Source organism: Chamaea fasciata, unplaced genomic scaffold (assembly GCF_029207755.1).
Source record: "Chamaea fasciata isolate MVZ Bird 193981 ecotype frontalis unplaced genomic scaffold, bChaFas1.0.hap1 SCAF_4, whole genome shotgun sequence".
Classification (NCBI taxonomy): Eukaryota; Metazoa; Chordata; class Aves; order Passeriformes; family Sylviidae; genus Chamaea; species Chamaea fasciata.
This window is the reverse complement of record NW_027094089.1, coordinates 808,225-829,161: the sequence shown is the minus strand read 5'-3', so window position 1 is coordinate 829,161 and position 20,937 is coordinate 808,225. Positions and strand designations below refer to the sequence as shown.

At 50.6% G+C, this 20,937-nt stretch overlaps 1 protein-coding gene across 1 annotated transcript in view; it reads left to right on the top strand.

The window, feature by feature from the left end:
* Positions 1-20,444, top strand: part of ME2 (malic enzyme 2) — a 38,516-nt gene extending 18,072 nt beyond the window's left edge. Inside the window, exons 3-16 of the mRNA XM_066180681.1 lie at positions 3,817-3,950; positions 5,297-5,446; positions 6,061-6,136; positions 6,528-6,689; positions 7,133-7,236; positions 7,533-7,642; positions 7,752-7,849; positions 8,695-8,808; positions 8,900-9,014; positions 9,890-10,032; positions 13,420-13,522; positions 14,243-14,313; positions 14,866-14,964; positions 15,602-20,444. Of these exons, the coding sequence (XP_066036778.1) occupies positions 3,817-3,950; positions 5,297-5,446; positions 6,061-6,136; positions 6,528-6,689; positions 7,133-7,236; positions 7,533-7,642; positions 7,752-7,849; positions 8,695-8,808; positions 8,900-9,014; positions 9,890-10,032; positions 13,420-13,522; positions 14,243-14,313; positions 14,866-14,964; positions 15,602-15,751 (1,629 nt within the window). The 3' untranslated portion in view covers positions 15,752-20,444. The remainder of the gene's footprint in view (positions 1-3,816; positions 3,951-5,296; positions 5,447-6,060; positions 6,137-6,527; positions 6,690-7,132; positions 7,237-7,532; positions 7,643-7,751; positions 7,850-8,694; positions 8,809-8,899; positions 9,015-9,889; positions 10,033-13,419; positions 13,523-14,242; positions 14,314-14,865; positions 14,965-15,601) is intronic.
* The last annotated feature ends 493 nt before the right edge of the window (positions 20,445-20,937 follow it).

The window sequence follows — 20,937 nt, the reverse complement described above, 5'->3', positions numbered from 1 at the left end:
CCTGGTAATCGTGGATCCACTCTGCAGACACCGAGTGGAATAGGAATACTGAAATAGGAATACCGAATGCGAGAGCTGAAATTATTAGCTCTTCATTGCAGTCTGCTGAGAAAACAGCTGGAAGGACTGAAAGCCCAGGAATTCTGTTGCTGTCCTTGCCTGAAATTAGAAAGTCTTGTCTGTGTGGTGAGATAGCATAACTCCTGTAGGTATGCATTCATGACAAACATCCTTTAAAAGGTATATTAATTTGGAAGTTGCCAGCTCACACCATGCCCCTGGGGGTAGTAAGATAAAGTTGCTTGAGGGGTAGCTGGCGAGGGCACAAATTATATTTGATTCAGGTTTCTTCCGGAAAATATCGAGGTGTTTGCATTTTCTGGAAGTTGAGATGCCACTGTTTGTTCCACCATGCAGTAGCGCTGTGGCATGCTCTTTTTTAACTTTAACAACAGAGGTCTGCCCTCGAAATCAAACCAAGAATGACGCTGATTTGCAGAATGTTTTCCTTTTCTGCACCGAGGGCAAACACCAGGTGGTTTACCTTTTCTTGTCAGCTCAGAGCAGTCCTTTCTAAGGTGGCCAGGCTTCCCACAGTTAAAACAAAGCCCCTTGGCACCATCGAACTGGAGAGCTGCAAGGGTTTTTTCAAGGGTTTTCGTTCGTGTCTCGAGGGTTTTTATGAGTTTTTCTCCCAGGGAATATAGAGATTTTGCGAGCTGCTCCCCCAAGGTATTAGCTAGTAACTTAAGATAAGTTTGCAGCAGGCTGAAAGCATTTGAGGAGCTGTAAGTGGCTGGTTAGGCAAAGCTGAGATAACTCGTTTGCCCTCCTCGTTTGCATCAGAGAAAGCCGGGCTTTTAATAAGATTGGGATGAGCTTGCTTATCTGAGCGCTGCCTTTCAGTAGCTCGAGAAGGAGCCACAGGCCTGGGTCTGGCCTTGCAGGATGCTGGAGTAAGCATTTCCAGGGCTCCCTGCTGGCTCCACGCTCCCCAAGGCTTTCCTCGCTGCACTTTTCAAATCTCTGAGCACAACCCCGGGCAGGATAGCCGCCCGATCTTGTGCCTTGTCATTTGGGGCATCCCCCGCTAACTGAGCAATGGTAAACTGAGCACAGGGACTACCAACACAATTGTCTATTAACCTGTTCAGAAGCTTCCTCCACTCGAAGTCCCGTAAGATGTACTGTGGATTGGTTAAAATCGTGGAGGCCACGGCGCGGCGGTCTGCGGGAGTGAGAGCGTAAGAATTAAAAACGCTTTTCGCCACATTAGTAAAATAGGGAGAGGCCAGCCCACTGTCTTTTATTGCTTGTCTGAGTTCTTTGATTTCGTGATGTGATAGAGATTCATACTGGGTGTTATGATCATTTCTACAGCATCCCACAGACGCTGCTAGGAGTTGTCCATTTAATTAATCAACATCCCTGTCCTGCCTGAGATTTCGGCTGATCTCAGACCAGTTAGGCAAACGTAGTGAATTACTTTCCGAAATGATTGCTGGAGGGGCCCCGGTTTTTGCAAAAAAAACCCACGAGGGATCCTTTGGGTTAGACAGAAATAAATCGGGGTCTCGTTTTGTGTTTACGGGGCCAAATTTAGTCGAGGCAGAATCATCACCTGAGCTAGATTTCCTATCTGGCATTTGCGTAGTGAATGGAGGCAGTTTCCCCGCTTCGTTTGAGCTGGGAACAGTTCCTGTGATTTGGGCTGTGGATGCAGGCTGCTCCTTTTCCTCCCGTTACCGTAAGGAAGGAAAAGCAAGGTTGTCTTGTCTCGGCTGTGTGACAAAGCTGCCAGTCTTCCCTGTGCAGCTCTTGGGATGCTGACAAACCCTTCTCCCTCTCTCTGAGGTGCAGCAGGGAGCGTTCGTGCCCTCCCGGGGCCGGGACAACGGCAAAAGGCCGGCCGGGGATAAAGGGAATTGTCGGGAAAGGTGAGACAGGAAAAGCCTGCAAATACGATTGCCTGGCGAGAGATGCTAAAAATATAAAACCTGTGAGTGAAAAAGAAGTGAAACCCAGCTTTGGGATGTGGGCAGGGCAGGCAGGAAGACAGCGATTAGCTGGTGATGGGTTGGGTGACAGCAAACAAAGGGGCTCTGGGGAGCGGCCCCCCGAGGTGTCAGGGAAAAGGCAGATAAGAAAAGCAGTCTTTAGAGTACAGGGTGATATGGTGATACAGCAGTTCTCATAGGCTGCGTGCAGGGTTTGTGGGTTTTGTATCTCGCGCCGGTTGGTCTCTGTAAAGTAGAATATTCAGCACAAAAGGAGATATAATTGTAACGGGGTCCTCTCCCTTTTGCTTTTCCCCCTTATCCTTCTCTCTTGCGCACCCCGCTCTTACCTTCCCCTCCTCCCTCACCTCGCTCACCTCTCCTACCCGGCTCTCACCCCTCGCTCTTACCGCTCACCTCTCTCTCCCTGGGGCTCCCCTCCAGCCGAGGCCGGGATTTGCTTTTTCCTTGCAAGGGCAAGTGTTATCTTCTTCTTGCGAGGGATCTTTGTAATAATCCTCTCTGGGTCTTCCCACAGTTTGGCAGATAGGCAGCTATCCCTTCTTAAAACGAAGGTGGGGCACCAATTCTGGTGGATCTGATTCCCAAATAACGGGAGGGGCCTGCCGGGAGACGTTCCTGGAGCTTTATTGCAGCATCAGCCCCACCACAGGCTGAGACCATTGTAAGATGGCAACAGCTCACGCCCTGCCAACAGCAGCCGGAATTCTCTCTGTTTCAAGGCCTTTGAGGAGTTTTCTAACCAACAGCAAATTGTTAAGAGCTCTCAGGCATCTGCATAAACCAATCGCCAACACTACACGTGTACCTCGTATCTAACAACAGCTGCTTGTTCCATATTTCTTGCTACTCAGGGACTTTTTATACTCTCCTGCACACAAAGCACAGAGCCTCATTATTAAACTTTCCTGTTGTCTTGCTTAACGTATTTTTCTCCTTGCTAAGGCCTAACTGTGCACAGCACAAAAGCACAGTCTTGCTGTTCCATGTCTTGTATCTTTTTAACTCCGGGCCTACGTCTGCACTGCTGTCGGAGTTTTCTGCTTTTTGTGTTTCCCACAAGCTGATGTTAAATATTGCCTAAATAGAGAGGGAAAAATCGTGTAAAAAGAGTAATTATTTTAATGATGGGGTTCTTTTCTCTAAGGAGCATTGTTTAGAAACCATAGAGGCGTGATGAATTACACTACAACTCTTTTTAGAAATTATTGAATGGGTGTGCTTTCTACAAATACTTGTGAAGAGTCTGTTCTCAGATAAGCGGAGGTAAAAATATTTATATTCTAGTCTGAATTGATGCCTTTATTGTCTGGTGGAAAAGTACTGATTTTTCTTTCTTGTCAGTTGAGGAGTTGAACCTGGATGATCCTTGTGGATCCCTTCCAGGTCAGGATATTCTGATTCTCTGACCTTTCCGATGGCAGGAGGAATTTGGAGTGTAATTACAAGGCATAAAACAAACCTTGGACAGCTTTTTTAATTCATTTTTCTTTTTTTAACTTGGCAGTTATAATCTGAAAGTTGAAAAACGGTTCAAGTTAGTATTTAAATAACAATAAATTTAAATTCCGTCCATCCTCCGTCCACTCTGGGTCCCCCAAATGGAGAAGAATGGGAAGTTTTTGCAGTTGAACTCTTCTAATTTGGGACGAGTGAGGGGTTTTGGTAGTAGACAAATAGATTAGATCTGTCCCCAAGTGAAAATTTAGTGTTTGGGTTTAACAGTGGGAGCAGTTCCAAGGAAAATGGAAGTTCCTGGGGCAAGGATTGATGGCTGTTGCTCGCCTCTCGTTTTCAGGGCATGGCCTTCACCTTGCACGAGCGGCAGATGCTTGGGCTGCAGGGGCTCCTACCTCCCAAAATAGAGACGCAAGACATCCAGGCCTTACGCTTCCACAAGAATTTGGCAAAAATGACCGACCCCTTGGAAAAGTAAGTGCTGCTCCGGCCTCGTCCTGTCGCGCCAGTGAGCGGGAATGTTGGGGCTGGGCACGAAATGGAAATGTGAAAACGCTGTGCTGGGATAACCAAAGTTTCTAGTGCCTCCGCTGGGTTTTCCAGTTCTTGGGTGTTGTTTTCGCTTTGGCACAGAAAACTGCTTTCATCCTGTGGTTAGATGAGGTTGGGAAGCTTTTCTTTTTTTTTTTATTCCCCCCCCCCAATATTCCGTGGCCGTAACACAGCAGAGGAGAATGTGTGAAAACGAGTAACAAAGCTGCAAACCTGCCTGTAACCTGTAATATGTATTTCTGTGATACGTGAGATGGAGTGGCAGGTTGTTAGGGCACAGGAGGTGGCACCCAGCCCGTTCTATAAAAATGTGTGATAACGAGGGTAAATTGAGCGTTCGAAGTACCAAAACCAGTGCTTAACATATACGGTAGTTACTGCTGAAAAAGAGCTACGAGAGTAGAATTTTAAGTTTCATAATGTGTATTTTCTTTTAATATCTTTTATTACTTAGCCCACTGGTTTGGTGAACTGCAAAGCATCTTGCCGTGTTTTATTTTTAGAGTGCTGTGCTTTTGGCATCCCGTTACTGTTTTCACATAGTCTTTATGCATCTCTGCCTGCAAAAATACGCAGTCTCCTGCAGGCAGGAGGAGAGCTGGGATGGTTTGAGGCTCACTGGACCACATCAAAGCTCTTTTGTTCTCATCAGAACTGAAGGGTGGCTCTTAAATCCACATCATGTCACTTGCTGGTCCAGAACAGTCGTGTCATCTGTACTGGCTGAGTGCCCAGCTGCTGTAGCCTCAGGCAAATTGCTAATTCATTATCTCGATGTCGCTGGGTCAGCAGGACTGAGTACGGGTTGATACACAGTGGATTGGTGGGTAAATTCGCAGAAATTCAGGTTTCATTTACACGCCCACGTTAAGTCCTTCAGAATGAGCTTCCTGGGAGGGCTCAGCTTGCTTTACGTGTGTGTGTGTGTGTGTGGATGTTGGGATTCACAAACCGCTTAACGTTTTTGGGGTGAAAAATCGCTCTGCTGTAGTTTTGTTTGTAACACTAACGAGCCTCCCTGCTGCATCCTGCAGTGAATCCGTGGGCTGTCTTTGATCACTTTAAACTGTGTGCTTTACCTTGCCAGCACACGTGGTGTGTCCCAGCCAGTATTTTCTATTTCACCTCTTCAGTGCTGCTGCTCCCTCTTTTCCAACTCCCCTTTAGTGCTGGAAGCCTGACTTGTGGGGTGAGCGGGACTTCCATGAGGAAATAAGCAGGAACGGGAGACAGGGAGTGGTGTTTTCCCTTGTGCTGGTTAATTACAGGTACATCTACATAATGGGGATCCAGGAGAGGAACGAGAAGCTGTTCTACAGGGTGCTGCAGGACGACATCGAGCAGCTGATGCCCATTGTGTACACCCCAACCGTGGGCCTGGCCTGCTCCCAGTACGGACACATCTTCAGGAGACCAAAGTAAGGACAGCAAACACGCTCTGCCGCTGCCGCTTTTATTGGCGTTTTCTCTGCAGTCTGGCCTGGGGTTTGGAAATTGTTTCGTTTTCGTTTGGGTTCAGCCTGGCTCGTGCCAGGTCGGGGCAGTAAGTTTGTTAAAACGCATCTCAGGACGCGGTTTAAACCGAGAAACAGAACATTTGAAAGCAGACGTGGAGGTGGGTCACGTAAATAAATACCCCAAGTGCAGGGCTTCAGCCCCATTTCCAGCTCTTCCTAGATGCCATACAGCTCTGTAATTCCAGGGGGGATTTCCCCCAACTATCAGAGCCCCTTCTGTGGGTCTGAGCATCTGTGTCAGGGAATCTGCAAGGGGGTGTAGATTGAAAGGAATTTCTGGACATCACCCTCACTCCCTGCTGAAGAGGGGTGGTTCCAGGTGGGTTCCTCAGGTCATGCCCCAGGCAGGAACAGAAACTGTTCTTTGAGTGATTTGTGTCAGTGGCTGTAAAACTTTGAATTTTAAATCGCCCCGATTGACACTCAGTTTTACCAAAGCAAGGTGAAAATTCTTATTGTCACCCACAAAATATTTCTGATTTGTGGGGTTTGGGGTTTTTTTCTTTTTCTTTCAGAGGATTATTTATCTCTATCTCAGACAGAGGCCACATAAGATCAATTGTGAGCAACTGGCCAGAGAACGACGTTAAGGTACTGTCACTGTGTGATTTAGTTTCTAGTTGTTACTCCATCTCAGCTGAGTATTTTAAGATTCAGTAATATTCGATGGGAACATAAATATTTATAAGTAATGCATTCTTGGCTCTTCGGCGATGATGGCAGAATGCAGCTAATTAAGGTAATGCATGTCTTAAAGATGAGTGTTTTATCCTAAATATGAGGTTTACGGGTTGAGGAAGATGCTCCTCATCTGTTCTTCATTTGACTGTGCAAACATACCTCAGTTTGTGCCTGGGGAAAAAAAAACCACAACTGCAGTTGATCTGATCTTTATAAATTTCAGTGATCATGTATGATTTGACCTGCCTTCTTTTTTTTTTTTCCTTTTTCTTTTCTTTTTTTTTTTTTTTTTCCCCATCAGGCTGTTGTCGTCACTGATGGAGAAAGAATACTGGGTCTTGGAGACCTGGGGGTGTACGGGATGGGAATTCCAGTGGGAAAGCTGTGTTTGTACACAGCCTGTGCAGGGATACACCCAGATAAATGCCTGCCCGTGTGCATCGACGTCGGGACTGATAACACAGTGAGTTACCCCTGTAAAAACGGGGGTTTTTAAAACAATATTCCATATTACAGCAGTGTATCTTTTCCGAGTATTTCATGCCAAGGGTAAATGGTTTGGAATTCACTACACGCAGATTTGAAAGTGCCCGTTAATTTGTCCACGAAAGGGTGCATCTGGAAGTAACTGGAATGCGGGAACACTGTGAAAACAGGCAGTCAGTTTTGCCCTGACTTCTCAGAAGCTGGAAATGGGAATTAGATTCATTAAAGCAATTTACTGTTCACAGTATTGATTTGTTCCGTTTCGGAAGCGGCCACCAGCAGCCCCAAGTGCCAGCTGAAGTCAGAGAACATTGACACAGGCTGGGGGCCGTGCGAAATGCGTGAAGTGTGCTCCCGTGAGCCCTGCCGGGCGTGGGGAAGTGATTCACGGTTTGTTCCCTCTGGTTTGTTCCCTCTCAGACGCTCCTAAAAGACCCGTTTTACATGGGGCTGTACCAGAAGAGGGATCGCTCGCAGGTCTACGACGACCTGATAGATGAATTTATGGAAGCCATCACGGACAGGTATGACACCGGTGCTCTGCACCCAGCTGCTGCCACGGGGCAGCCCTAACACACTGTCCTCGAAGCAGCCACCTGAGGGAGCAAGGAAAGCGCCAGAAGCTGAGGCAGGCGTGTGTCTCTGTCCCTGGAGTGACATCCTCAGTGACCTAGAACATGCTGCTTGTCGTTATCTGTAAATAGGCACAGAACGGAGACAGGGCTGCTGGCAGGACAGCCTGCTCCCAGAGATAACTGATGATGCGCAGGGCTTGTCGCTGTCTCTCTCTGGTGATGGGGATGTTTGCCCTGTTCTGTAGGTACGGCCAGAACACGCTCATCCAGTTTGAGGACTTTGGAAACCACAATGCTTTCCGGTTCCTGAGGAAATACAGAGAGAAGTACTGTACCTTCAATGACGATATTCAAGGTATTGCCGTTGTTTATGTTCCTTGACACCCCTGCAGAAACTTTTCCCGAAGCCACAGCCTGCCCTGCAGACGTGTTCAGCTGCCCTCAGATTTGCTCTGCTCTCACAGGGACAGCCTCGGTGGCCTTGGCAGGACTGCTGGCAGCACAGAAAGCCACTGGGAAACCACTCACAGACCAGAAAGTGCTGTTCCTTGGAGCGGGAGAGGTGAGCCCTCCTAAGGGCCCGAGAGCAGCAAGGGACGTTTGAAATGTGTATTTTCTCATCGTGGAGGTTTTCTCTGAATTCCATAGCACAACTTTTCATATAAGGCCAGCTGAAATCAGCAGAAAGGACTCTGCTTAAACAGGGCTGTGTGAAAGAAAGGTGTTTAACATTTGCAGGGACTCGGGTCCTCCGTTTTCCTGCATGGCCTTGAAAAAGGCATCATGGACTTGCGTGTGTTTGAAGGGAAACTCACCATAAAATTACGATGTAGCGAGACCGTCCTGTTAATTTTTGTAGCACCGGAGGGAAGCACAGGGAGTTTTTCTCAGCAAGGTGATTCGGTCTGCAGCAGGCACCAGTTACTGGTGCTGCAGTGCCAGGAGCAGCTTCTTGGTACATCAGCACAATTGCTCCTGTGGTGCTGACAAAATAACTTAATTATCTGAGAAGTCCTCCATCTGGGGAAAAGCCCTGATGGCAGTAATTGGCCGGTGCTGCGCTGAGCCCTGCTCTGTATCTGTCTCTGCCTCATTTCTCCTGCCGGGGGAGGCACAGGGGGGCAGCCACACCCTCCTGCTGCCCTCTGCCCCTCACCTGGGGCAGGAGGGCCAGGCTGGGGGCACACAGCTGTCCCTGCTGGGCTGGGCTGCCCTGCACAGCCCCCAGCCCCTGGGAGAGCTGTCCCTCCTCTCCTGCCTGCAGACCTGTGGCTGCTTCCCCAGGAGCCTTCCCCACCCAGGGAACACACTGCCCGTGTCTCAGAGGGGTTTTTGTGGGCAGGGAGGGGTGGTGAGGGCAGAGCTGTGCTGTGAGCTGTGACAAACCCAAGTCCTTTCCTCGGCCAGGCCGCCCTGGGGATTGCAAACCTCATTGTCATGGCCATGATGGAAAGTGGCGTTTCCTCGGAGGAGGCCTACAAGAGAATATGGATGTTCGACAAGTTCGGCCTGCTGGTTCAGGTAGGGGTGCACCACGCCTGGGGACCCCACAGCACAGGTGAGCGCTGCCTTCCCTGTCCCCTCACGGGAGGAAACGATGTTCTGTCTGCAGGGCCGGGAACAAAAGGTGGATTCCAACCAGGAGCCCTTCACACATCCGGCTCCGGAGCACCTGCCAAAGACATTTGAGGAGGCAGTGAATGTACTGCGGCCTTCAGCCATCATTGGTGAGGGAGGTCATTTTTCTGCAGTTCGGGTTTTGGCTGCCTTTAATTTGCTAACGGGAGCTCAGTGACAGCCTGCTGCATTTCTGCTGGTGTAAATAAGATGGAGATGTGAGGTCAGTTTTCTGCTCGAAAATACGTCCTGAGCTGTGGTGCTCCTTCTTGAACCTTGTGTCCTTAGTGACAGGCAGCGGCCACAACCATGGTGTTTTCTAGAGGAGATCCCTGACTGCAGTTGTGTGGGTGTTTCCTGACCTTCTGTCCCCCAGTCACCTGCCCTGGTCAGACCCTGCCAGCAGAACACCTGGAAGGAGCAGTTCCATGCTGCAGGTCACCTGTTAGGTCACTGACACCTGTAGGTGTTTATTTACAACTGTCTCCCTGCAGAGAGCAGATAGGATTACAGGTGTTTCCCGGTGTGGCTGCAATTTCCTTCGCACGTGATTTATTTGGAAAAGGAGAGGGCTTTTTCGGCTGAGCACCCTGAAGCTTGTAGCCACGGTACAAACGCCGCCGTAGCTGTGTGTTTGTACCTCTGAGCTGGGTGTGGTCACCCTTGTCAGGTGTGCGCTGCACAGCTAACACCCAGCCGGGATGAATCATCCGCAAAGCACCTGGAATTCCCACTTGCTTATCCAGCTCTTTGTGCACATCCACCCCAAAAAGTGATGTGTAGGAGGCTTCTGGAACACGCTCAGTAGGTGTTGCTGTGAAAACCGTGGACGTCAGCCAGCCAGGAGCAGTGCCTGTTTTCCGTCCCCAGCTGCCAGAGCAGCCTTGCTCTGGGGTGGGAGAGTTGAGGGCTGAGTGTGGGGAGGCTGTCCCCTGCCCGCGGGCAGCCGAGGTTGATTCTGTCTCTGTGTTTCCATCTCCTGCAGGCGTTGCTGGAGCGGGACGTCTCTTCTCCGAGGGTGTGCTCAAAGCCATGGCTGCCATCAACGAGCGACCCATCATATTTGCGCTGAGCAACCCCACGGTGAAGGCTGAGTGCACAGCAGAGGAGGCTTACACGGTGACGGAGGTGTGTCACCCAGAGCTGCTGGGTGCTGGGGCTGTCTGTGGGGGCCTGAGCACCAGAGCTCACGCTCTTGTTCTCGTTCTCGTATTGCTTGGACTTGGTGATGGAAGAGCACAGTTCTCTCTGGCCTTCTGGCAAAAGGGAATGGGGGTGATCTGAAAAGAGCTCTTGATTTTTAGCTGACAACGTTTTGCAAAGCTTAAAATAGCCTGAACGTTGTTACCACTTCTTTAAGAGAATGACCAGCCGCACTGTTACGCGGCTTTGATCAATTCACTCTTGTTTCTCACCGCCCTTCTTAATTACTTTGTCTTTTAATGAAGCGTGTGGGCCCCGCAGCAGAGACTAAGAGCAAGCTTTGCAGTGTGAAGGCTGAGTGGAGTCTTTGGAGCAGGTGACTGTTCCAAATCCTGCAGCGCAGGAGCTGTGCTTGCGCTCAGTCCTGCAGGTGCCATCAGCGGTCCCCCGAGCAGCCCTGTGCTCCCCGGGCAGGGCTGGCCTCTGTCCCCTCGTGTCTCTGGGCAGGGCTGGCCTCTGTCCCCAGCCACCGCACCCTGGCCCCGCAGAGAGCGACTCATCCCGGAACAAACACGCCCCGTTCTGCGCCCTCCCATCGGGGCCAGCACACCCTTCGGGGCTCCGCAGTTGGGGTTTGGGGCTGTTTCGTTTGTTTTTTTTTCTTAATAGCCCTACCATTACCTTAAAGTCCCGTCCGGACTTTGGCTTTGCCTTTAATGAAGGCAGTCTTTGGTGGCTGTGCAGAGGTTTCTGTGGCAGCTGGTGGCCTCTGCAGGGAGCCCGAGGGGAGGGAGGTGGGGACACCGTGCCGGCACAGCGGGCTGTGGGGCTCTGAGCCGGCTGCTGGTGCCTCTCCTTCCCTCTGCACCTGCGGAGGTCTCTGTGCTGGCCCCAGCGCCTGCCTGCGGCTTCTGAAAGGACTTCTTTCTGCTCCTGTTTCTGTTTTTCTAACGCAGTCCCAAATCAGGTGACTCGTGTGTGGAAATGGGCGGGTGGAGACCTCTCCGTGTCCCTTGCTGCGGGCTGTGAGCTCCTCCCTTGCGCTGTCCCTGGGGGCTCAGCTGCCGGAGTCACAGCCCCGGCAGTGAGGGTGGCACTCCGCTGTCCCCATCTGACACCCGGATTCTCTCCCACGCTCCTGGGGCTGTCAGCTCAGGGAATCCTGCTGCAGAGATCTGCAGCCCAGAGTAGCAGCCTCTGGACAAAGTCTGGATCATATCTTTTAACAGTAGAATCATCTGGGTTTGGAAAAGCCCTCACACCGTCGAGTCCAACCATTCCCAGCTCCTCCCAGGTCACCGCTGACCCATGTCCCCAAGTGCCACATCCACATGGCTTTTAAATCCCCCCAGGGATGGGGACTCACCACTGCCCTGGGCAGCTGTGCCAGGGATTGACAGACCTTTAGGTAAAGAAATTTTCCCTAATATCCACCCTGCCCCTCCCCTGGCCCAGCCTGAGGCCGTTCCCTCTCCTCCTGTCCCTGTTCCCTGGGAGCACAGCCCGACCCCCCCGGCTGTCCCCTCCTGTCAGGGAGCTGTGCAGAGCCACCAGGTCCCCCCTGAGCCTCCTTTTCTCCAGGCTCAGCCCCTTTCCCGGCTCCCTCAGCCTCTCCTGGGGCTCCAGCCCCTTCCCCAGCTCCCTTCCCTGGACAAACGTTTAAATTAAGGTGGTTTAATATCGCTCAGATCTCTTGCATTAACCAGAACAGTGCGCTGGGCAGCGTTTCTCAGTGTATATAAATTCCAGTATCTTGGATAGAAGGTAAACAGGAGTTAGCTGTGCAACCAAGGCTTCAGCTGGCCTAAATAAATAAATAAATGTAAAAACTGCTGCCGTCTCTGGCTGGAGGAGCCCAATTAGAGGGGGAACCAGCCTAATTTTTGCTTGCACTTCTTACAGAATATCAGCAGACGAGCAGATATTTTAGGGCAAGAGGCTGGCTGGCCATGGCTGAGTGCTGAGCCCCAAGGGGCTGGACCTCAGCGTGGCTGTCACTGTCAGGAGCAGAGGCAAGACACTGCTCCCTGGGGTCAGCATCCTCCCTGCAGGAGCTGCAAGAGCACGGTGGTGTTTACAGGGAAGTTTGAGCCCCATGGAGAGAAGATCTTTGGGGTTTTTTTTTTTCCTGTATTAGATCCGTATTTTATTAATGATTTTCCGTATTTCCGGTTGTTTTTGCACATGGGTTATTTGGACAATTGAGCGCTGCTGGTCAGTAAATGAACGGGTGTGGTTTTATTCCAGTCCTTAGTCATAAATTCTTTAATCTTTCTGTCCCTTTAAACTTCCCTGCAGTTCAGCTGTTTGTTTTCACCGTGCTCTTTGGTTCTCTGACATGTCCTCCGTTGCACCCATAGCTTGCCCTTCAAAATAAATTTTCCCTTCAAGATGCAGTAATTACCCAGGAAATGGACTCCGGAGCCCTGACTATTGTGTGGTTCTCTGAAAATCTCTGGCACCACTTCCTTTGTCGTGTAGCTAATGCAGTTTGTCAGGCCGGCAGGGATCGGAGCCGTCGCCCCCTGTGTCCCCAGGCCTCGGGGACAGCCTGGTCCCGGCGGGGGTGGCATCTCCGGCTAAGCTAGAGGCAACAGAGAAACAAAGACGCCATCGCTAACCTTTCCTTCCTCATTTTTTTTCCCACTAGATGGCACCTGTAATAAGCCTGTGGAAGCCCCTGTGTGTTCCGTGTGCCTCTGCTGCCTTTTAATTTGCTTTGTCTTATGGTCCTGTCCTCTCCTGCATTGCTCCCGCCACAAAAAGGCGCTCGTCTTGGGTGTGCCCTGACGTTCAGACACATTTCCAGAGCCTTCAGCTTCTTTCGTCGTTTGTTTTCGAGCACAGTAGTCCTGGGGAGCCTTAAAGGTTTTAAACTGATGTTCCTAAACCTGTTACTCAAAAGAAACTAAAGATTTTTTTTTTGCTTTCGGTGGCTTTACTCCTTGGGAAGGCGGTCATTTGTCTAGAGGGTGTGGTCCGCGCTCAGACGTGTTTTGGTATTTTGTGCCCATTGAAATCGTTTCCAAAGGACGGATAAGCAAACCACATTATTCACCCCTCTGACTGCTGTTGGCGGCAGAATCCTGACACAGCGGTTCCTCCCTCTGCCCTCCCACCCCGCAGCAAGAAAGCCACGCTTGATTTATTTGTCTTGGATTTACGCTCCCGTCGCAGCCTCCTTGGGCAGGGGCCATCATCCACCAGTCCGCAGGGTCCCTGTGACTGGCGCAGGTCGGGGTGAACGCGGCTCATTCCGTGTGTGGGTTCCTCCAAGCCGCCGAGTGGTTAAACAAGCAGGTCTCCTCTCCCGGGTGCCTGTCCCCGGCTCCGGGGCTCCTGGCCCTGCTGACCGCTCCTCCCTGTCCCCAGGGCCGGTGCCTGTTTGCCAGCGGCAGCCCCTTCGATCTGGTCACCCTGAAGGACGGCAGAACCTTCAAGCCAGGCCAAGGGAACAACGCTTACATCTTCCCAGGTAACGCAGGAAACTGTCGTCCCTTAATCTCTAAGGCCGGGCTGCCCGCACCTTTTTTTTTTGGGTTCCCTTGCTGCACGGGGCACAATTAGCAGCGCGCAGAGGTGTTGCCAGCGTGTGAGAGCCTGGAAAAGTGAGCGGCTGAAGGACAATCGGCTCAGGCCGGATGCGGGGCACATGCAGCTCCACATGCGACGCGGTGAGCAAACCCAGCTGGGTATTGCTGAGAAAACCGAAGGGTGTTGTTGAAGGCTTTGGAGGCTGCTGCATTATGGGTCCTGCTGCTTGTTTGGGGAGGAAAGGGGAAAATAAATCCTAATGTGCACTTGGAGTTGCGTAAATAATTCTCAGAATTAGCAGTTTTTAAAGTTGTATCTGCACAGGGAGGGTGGAAAACTAGCACCGGGGATGTCTCTGTTCCTTCCCCTTTCCTCCCTGAGCTGCAAAGCTCCAACCCCTTCTGAAAGCCACCCACGGTGGCTGCACACATGGTAACAGTGTTGTTGTGAGTGTGGAAGGTGTCCCTGCCCACGGCAGAGGTTGGAACCAGGTGATCTTTAAGGTCTCCTCCAGCCTGAGCCACGCTATGGCTCTGTCAGTGAGTGCAGAGAGGTCCAGGAGGATTTTCACGGGTAACTCTGGAGATGGCTCGCAGCTTCTCGGCAGCAGGCTGCCCATTTTGAAGTGATGTGGCCCTGACTGGCCATGATTTCCTTGCAGGGGTGGCTCTGGCTGTGATCCTCAGCAGTGTCCGGCACATCAGCGATAAGGTTTTCCTAGAGGCTGCCAAGGTAAGTCTGGGAGCAGAGCAGGCTGTGGCTTCTGACACGCCAGGGGTGACTTGACGGGCGCTTTTCTCAAATCCTGGTGAAACACAGTGGTTTCCTGTTTGGTTTCTGTTGGCTTATCCCTCCAGAGTGGGGGAAAAAAACAAACAAACAAACAAAAAAAAGGTGTTTTGATCAAACGAAATCCTGCCAAGAATCAGGTAGGAATTTAAATTGCAGTTTTAATGAAGTAGGAAGTGTGTCCCTGTGTAAATTACTGCGGCAGCAGGGCCCTGCCCTGCCCTGGGTTCTACAGCTGGCACTGTGGGCAGGGGTTTCTGTGGGGAATTAATTCCCTGGAATACCAGAGCTCGTTTTGCCGAATGCTCACGGTCACACTGTGCTGATTCTCAGTTCCTCAAACTGAAAATGTTGAGATCCCGTCTGCCTCACTCCAGTGCTTCGGGAGCACTCTGGTGCTCAGAGCACTGTAACTTGATTCTCTCCGGTGCTCTAGCATGTTATTAGTCGCATCTGGGGTGCGGTTAATAAAAAATGTTTGTTTCTCCGACTCAGGCACTGGCGGAGCAGTTGACAGATGAAGAGCTTGCACAGGGCAGACTTTATCCTCCACTGTCCAATATCAGGGAAGTTTCCATTAATATTGCTGTCAAGGTGAGTATGAAACATAAAATTGCGCTGCACCAGAAGTGGTTTATGTGTACGTTAACCTGCTGAATTGCACAGCGTGACCCTTGAGCAGGAGGTGCCGGGGCACAAAACGCCCGGTTCCTTGTGCCTGCAATAAGAGAGGCCCATAAAAACGTTCCCTTCGTCGGATGCTTCAGCTTGGCGGCGACCAGGGGCCAAAATTACGCCCCTCCGGATGCTGAAATTAAGATTTTGAGATGCTGGCTGAGATGTTAGGGGACTGTGAAGGCGCTGGAGTGTTACTAGACGGGACTCCAAAAAAACTACACTCACCCTTCAGGTTGTGAGACGAGAAAGAAGAAGGTAGTTTATTGGGGTTTAGGGTTTAAATAGGGTTTGGACTTTGATTTGCGATGGGGGAACGAGGTTTAACACCTCTTTGACATCACTGGTCAAACCAGGAGTCCATCAGTTTGTTTTCCCCCCCGCCCGGAAAGGGATGTGTTATTCACAAAGCATCAGTCTTTGCGTTACAAGCGCGAGAACTCCAGTACGGAAATGTAAAACCATCAGAAGGCCGAAAAGTCAGGGTCGCCGGCGCCGTGCGTGCGAGCCGTGCGTGCCGGCAGCAGGCTCAGAGCCGTGGTGGTGTCACCCCCAGGTGATGGAGTTCCTGTACGCCAACAACATGGCCTTCCACTACCCGGAGCCCGCCAACAAGAGCAGCTACATCCTCTCCAAGGTCTGGACCTACGAGTACGAGTCCTTCATGCCCGACGTCTACGACTGGCCCGAGTCCAAGGTGCAATGATGCCGCGTCCCGCTCCTCAGGCAGTGCCTCCTACTCTGCAGGGATCCCTTTCTCAGACCAACGTAAATCATGATCTTTGGCTCCTCTAATTTATTTGCGCTCGTTTCGTTGCCTTTTTTTGTTTGTTTGTTTTTTTTTGGTTTTTCTTTTCCCGCCTCGTACCTTGGTTTTCACCTGATTTCTCCCGAGTACCTGTATGGATGATGGCGTCTGCCACAGGGATGAGAGAGCCCTCCAAAATTTATTTAAATGATGACATTGCACTGCTAGCTTAGAGCCAGCACCACACTGAAGAATTCCATTAATGATGTTTTAGCTACACGTGTTTGATGATGAACTATAGCTCTCTCATCGCTGCTGATCTCCAGAGTGATTTATTTCTGCCTTTATTAATCAGTCTTCTAATTGTCCTAGTGTTGTCACACTAGCTGTGACATCAAGGGACACCACTTGTCATTTAAAAAAAAAAAAAAAAAGGGCAGTTGAAGATAACTCCAAGAGTCTAATGGGCCTTGTGTTTTGTTTAATGTTTAAAGACGCCCATGTCCAGACATCCTTGTGGCATTGGCTGCTGTTTCCTTGAGGAGCAGCGAGATGTACGTGTGTGGAGTCTGCAGCACAGTTTGCAGCCTTGTTTTCATCACTCCATGAAATCTGTTCTCAGGAAAAATGTGAGCTAGTTCAAATTGTCCTTGGAAAGCCTGAAAATAATATTAATCACTTAATAGCTTTCAAAAACAAAGCCGCGCTGTTGCGGAGTAAATTTTAGCGGGTAGAGGTAGGACCTGAAGTAATTTATGAAAATCTTTTAGAGATTTTACAAGGAGATTTTACGCAGCGGACTGCAAGATGATGTACCAAAGGATTTTTATTTCATTTTTTTTTAATTTTTCCAAGATTCCGTTTCATCTAAGCCAGGTTTGTTTTCTCCCTTGCACCCCCTTGTCCTCAGAAAAAGACTCGCGTGTGACGCTTTACGACATTGCTGACTCAAAAGCTCCGAAGTGGACTCACTTCGAGCCAGCACCCCGTAGGCAGCTGATGAAGCTGAAGCAGAAAGTGTTGTCAGGCAGCTGTTCACACGAGTCTGACCGAATGTTCCCCGTGCTCCTGGTCCCCAACATTCTGGTCAGCGTGAGCACTGGACTCCAAAGATGGCAGTGCCTACGAGCTGTGCACTCATCACTCCACCTTACCCCGCTTACAGGGCTAGTTTGTCAGAGCTCTTGTGTGAAAACAGAAATTTCCAGTAGAGTTTTCCCTTGCTGGGGGCGTCGCTGCACGTTTGCTGCAGACACCGCCGCGTACGCTCCCCCTGATCCCGTGGGAGCGAGGCTGGAGTGCCCTGGACACAGTGATGGACACAGCCTGTGACTTCCCCCAGTGTTCAGCCCTGTGTCAGGAGCAGAAATAAAGATTCTGTGCCGTCCCACGGTTTGCTGCAGCAAGGCAGGAAAAGGACAGGGGCAAATAAATAGATGTACGTGCCGGCAGCGCTGTACTGGCAAAGCGTCATCCAAAGGGACAAAAGTAAAGCTTGCTCAGGATTTACCCATGGCAGGCACTGCTCTCGTGCCCTCAGTTATACGGGGAAACGCAGTCTCCACAGAACAGGCCAGAACAGAGCAGGGAAAATGGTCTCAGCACCCCCTTGGGCACCTTCAGCCTAATCTCTGGCTCTAAAATTACGTTCATACCAAGAACTGTGAACTGTGGGAATGCGCTGCCTAAGTGGGGAAAGAAGACTGATTATATAAACACAGAAAAGAGTGATGTGGGGAAAAAAAACTGTGGTATTCAAGCTGTGGTAAAATGCTGTGTGGTGGGGCTCGAGGTGCTTCACTGCTGAGTCCTGAGATGCACGTGGACATGAGCTTGCACTTGCAAGTAAATGTACAAGAGACACCAACACACGCATAGGATGCTTTTACAAAGAGTGGGTTTTTTTCATCTATTTTTGCTATGCCTTGTTTTTGTCGTATTTAAATTAGTGATCTTACTGAAAAAGAAAAAAAGAAAAGTTATTTATTCAATGTATGAGTTATTTTTGCCTTCTGAAAATGCAGCTCTATCTGAAGCCTGTTGTGTTGTGCCAGTGGAGCTGCGCATCACTGGATGCCGGAGCACTGGGAGCGCACGCTTCCTCCCTTCTGCCAACAGTCCAATTAGACAGATGAGTAACAAGAATCACCCAAAAACGCACTGATCTCATGTCCCAGCTCAGAGTGATCGCAGAGGCGGGGGAATCAGTCCCTAGCTAGCTCTGCCTCAGGAAATAAAGGTCCGTGCCCGCCCCTTCAGTCTGATTATTTTATCTTCGCAGCCTGCAGCTGCTGTCCCTAACCAGCGGCCATTGGTAGCACTCAGGAAGAGCTGGAGCTTGGGAAAGCAGTGTTGCCTGTGAGCAGCGCAGTCCTTAGGAGTCCCGTGGAGCAGCCCGGGGCTGCGGGCGTGCTGGAGGTCTGGCTGGCTCTGTCCCCTGTCCCCTGTCCCAGCTGGGTGGTGCCAGTCAGACCTGAGCCATGCACACCCTCCTGGGCTTTGTCTGCCAGGCTCTCTGCATCCCCTGTAGCTTGCAGTGTGGACGTGGTGGGATTTTCCCTTCCATGTGCAGCCATTGTTTCCTCTTGGCAACAGGCAACCTGCCAACCCACAGAGTTTTAAGTCCATTTCACTCCATCTTCCGTCTTTTCCAGATTTTTTTTTTTTTCCCCTTAATATAGAGGGTTTTAAGACACATGGATTCCTGTTCAGTTTTTCTTCAGGTACAATTAATCCTTGAACTAATTACAACTGCTAATCTCGCTAGCTAGTAAGGAACCAGTTTCCTTTTTCATACTCTACTTAACATGATTTTGTCTCTTTGCTGGCTTATTCAAAATATTTACTGATCCTTATCTGTACAGAAAATTCTCTTAGACAGTGTGCAAAGGGAAACAGGTGTCACCAGGATGCATTTTGTCATGTTACATCGTGCGAGTTAAAAAAAAAACCACATCACCTAAAGGACCACCAGTTGTTGTAGCTTGTCACACAGCCCTGGTGACTTACAGGACGATACGAAAGAGTGTCTTCCACGTCTCTTTGGGGTACGCAGAACCCATCTGAGAGGATCAGGAACTTCACTGAGGTCAGTCTTTTCCAGGATTTGTCCAATCCTTGCTTCCTTAAAATCAGCAGGAGCAGGACTGAGCCTCTTGGCAGGAACCTGTAGGAAGTGTTTCGGGGAGAGTAAAGGTATCTAACGAAGCACAGCCTTTCTTTATAAAATACACGTGTTTTTGTTCAAGATGTTGCAAAGGTTTGTGTGTTCCTGAAGCCTCCGCCCAGGTGCCAACATGACGTGTAGAAGGAGACATTAAAACGTTGTGTCTGATACGTTTTAAACCCCCGGTGTGACTCGTGGCACAAGTTCTTGGTTACGTTTGTGGACAGTGATGCATCCTGGTCCGTTGTGTTCTTTTTCCAAGCTTCAAACCAAGCGACACTTTACCTGCAGAGTGGTGTGTAACAGGTTTCCTGTGGTCAGTGCGTGTCTTCCTCTTGTACTGTTGTTTGCAGCACGCTGTTTTACGGGGATAAAGTTAACTCTGTCACACTCCTCTGGTAGTACCTGCAAAGATGAACTTTACACCTTTTAGCTTCTCGTTAGCAGCCCTCCGTGGTGACTGTTCCTGTGGGAGAGTGGGGATCACTATTGTACAGCTCCAACCCCGGTTTTAGTTCAGCTGACCATGGCCCTCGGGCAGTCCCAGCTGTTTCTCCCTGCAGAGGTGCAGGGCTGAGCTCCTCTGCCAGTCACGCAGAGGTGCCCCGCGACTCCCAGATCAGCCCGGGAGCGGTTTGGGCTGCTGGCTCACTCCGGGTGCTTCCTGCGTTGGAGAAACCGCTGCAATTTCTGGACTCTCCGGGATGATCCGTGCTGCTGCCCCATTCCGTGACCGCCCTGGGCGGCGGGCAGGGACTGGTGTTACACGGAGGGAGGAAACGCAGAGCAAAGCTCTGACTGCACTGTCTTGGCAGCTGAATTTGAGCAAAGCCATTCGGCTGCCGCTGCTGCTGCTGAAGGCACACCTAACTCTGTGTGGGCCCGCCCTGACCTGCCGTGGGCTCCGGGTGAGCGCCGAGGACGATCCAGCCCGGCTCCAAACCTGCGCTTCCTGCTCCAGGAGCTCTCCGTGGGCACGGCGCTGACCCACGGCTCTGGTGGCTCCACGGGCCGGGGCTGCAGCTGCTGGAGGAGGATCTGTCACCGCGTCCTGCTCGCGCTGCGCTGGGAGGTCGCCTTCCCCCAGCACGTGAGGCTGGCGCTCGACTGAACTCGGCTCTCCACCTACCACTGACTTTGTCTGTTCTTCAGCTAGATCCTTCCTAACGGGAATAAAAATACTCTTAGGACTAAAGACGGCTGGTTTGTCAACAAAGCAGCAAAGTAATCTGCATTTATTTCTGTCTTAAACATATCTACCTGTACGCAAATCAGTGTAAGCCTGTGCTGGGGCGCTTGTGAGAACAGTTCCAGCCTCATCTGTGCGGGGTTGGCCGTGCCTGGGAGGGTCATTGCTCAGCTGAAACTAAAACTGTATGTAAAATGTGAACTGGTTGGGGTTTCTTCCTACTTTATAACGTTGTAACTCTGTTGAAATGTGTGTTCTAGTCTTCTATTTTCTTAGTAAAAATGCATTCCCTTTGCCTAAGTCGTACCTGATGGTTTTTATTCTGAAAAAAACACAACAAAAACCAAAACAAAATCCGAAACTGCTTGATCTGTTCAGGAGTGGAAAAAGTCCCCTTGCCAAGGGACTTTGTAAATGGTTGCATTTGATGATCTTTAAGGTATTTTCCTAGAATCTTGGAGTCAGAGGGTGGTTTGAGTTGGAAGGGAACCTAAACAACCATCTAGTCCCAGCAGCCACCAGGTCCCCCCTGAGCCTCCTTTTCTCCAGGCTCAGCCCCTTTCCCAGCTCCCTCAGCCTCTCCTGGGGCTCCAGACCCTTCCCCAGCTCCCTGCCCTGCCCTGGACACGCTCCAGCCCCTCGGTGTCCGTCCCGAATGACAATTCCAGAGCCGGACCAGGGGCCGGCGGTGCCCGGGGCCGGCACAGGGGGAACACGCCAGGGCAGCGCCCTGAATGTGACCGTGGGAACACAAGCCCAACAAATGCGCAGCCGCACAAGTGAAAAATA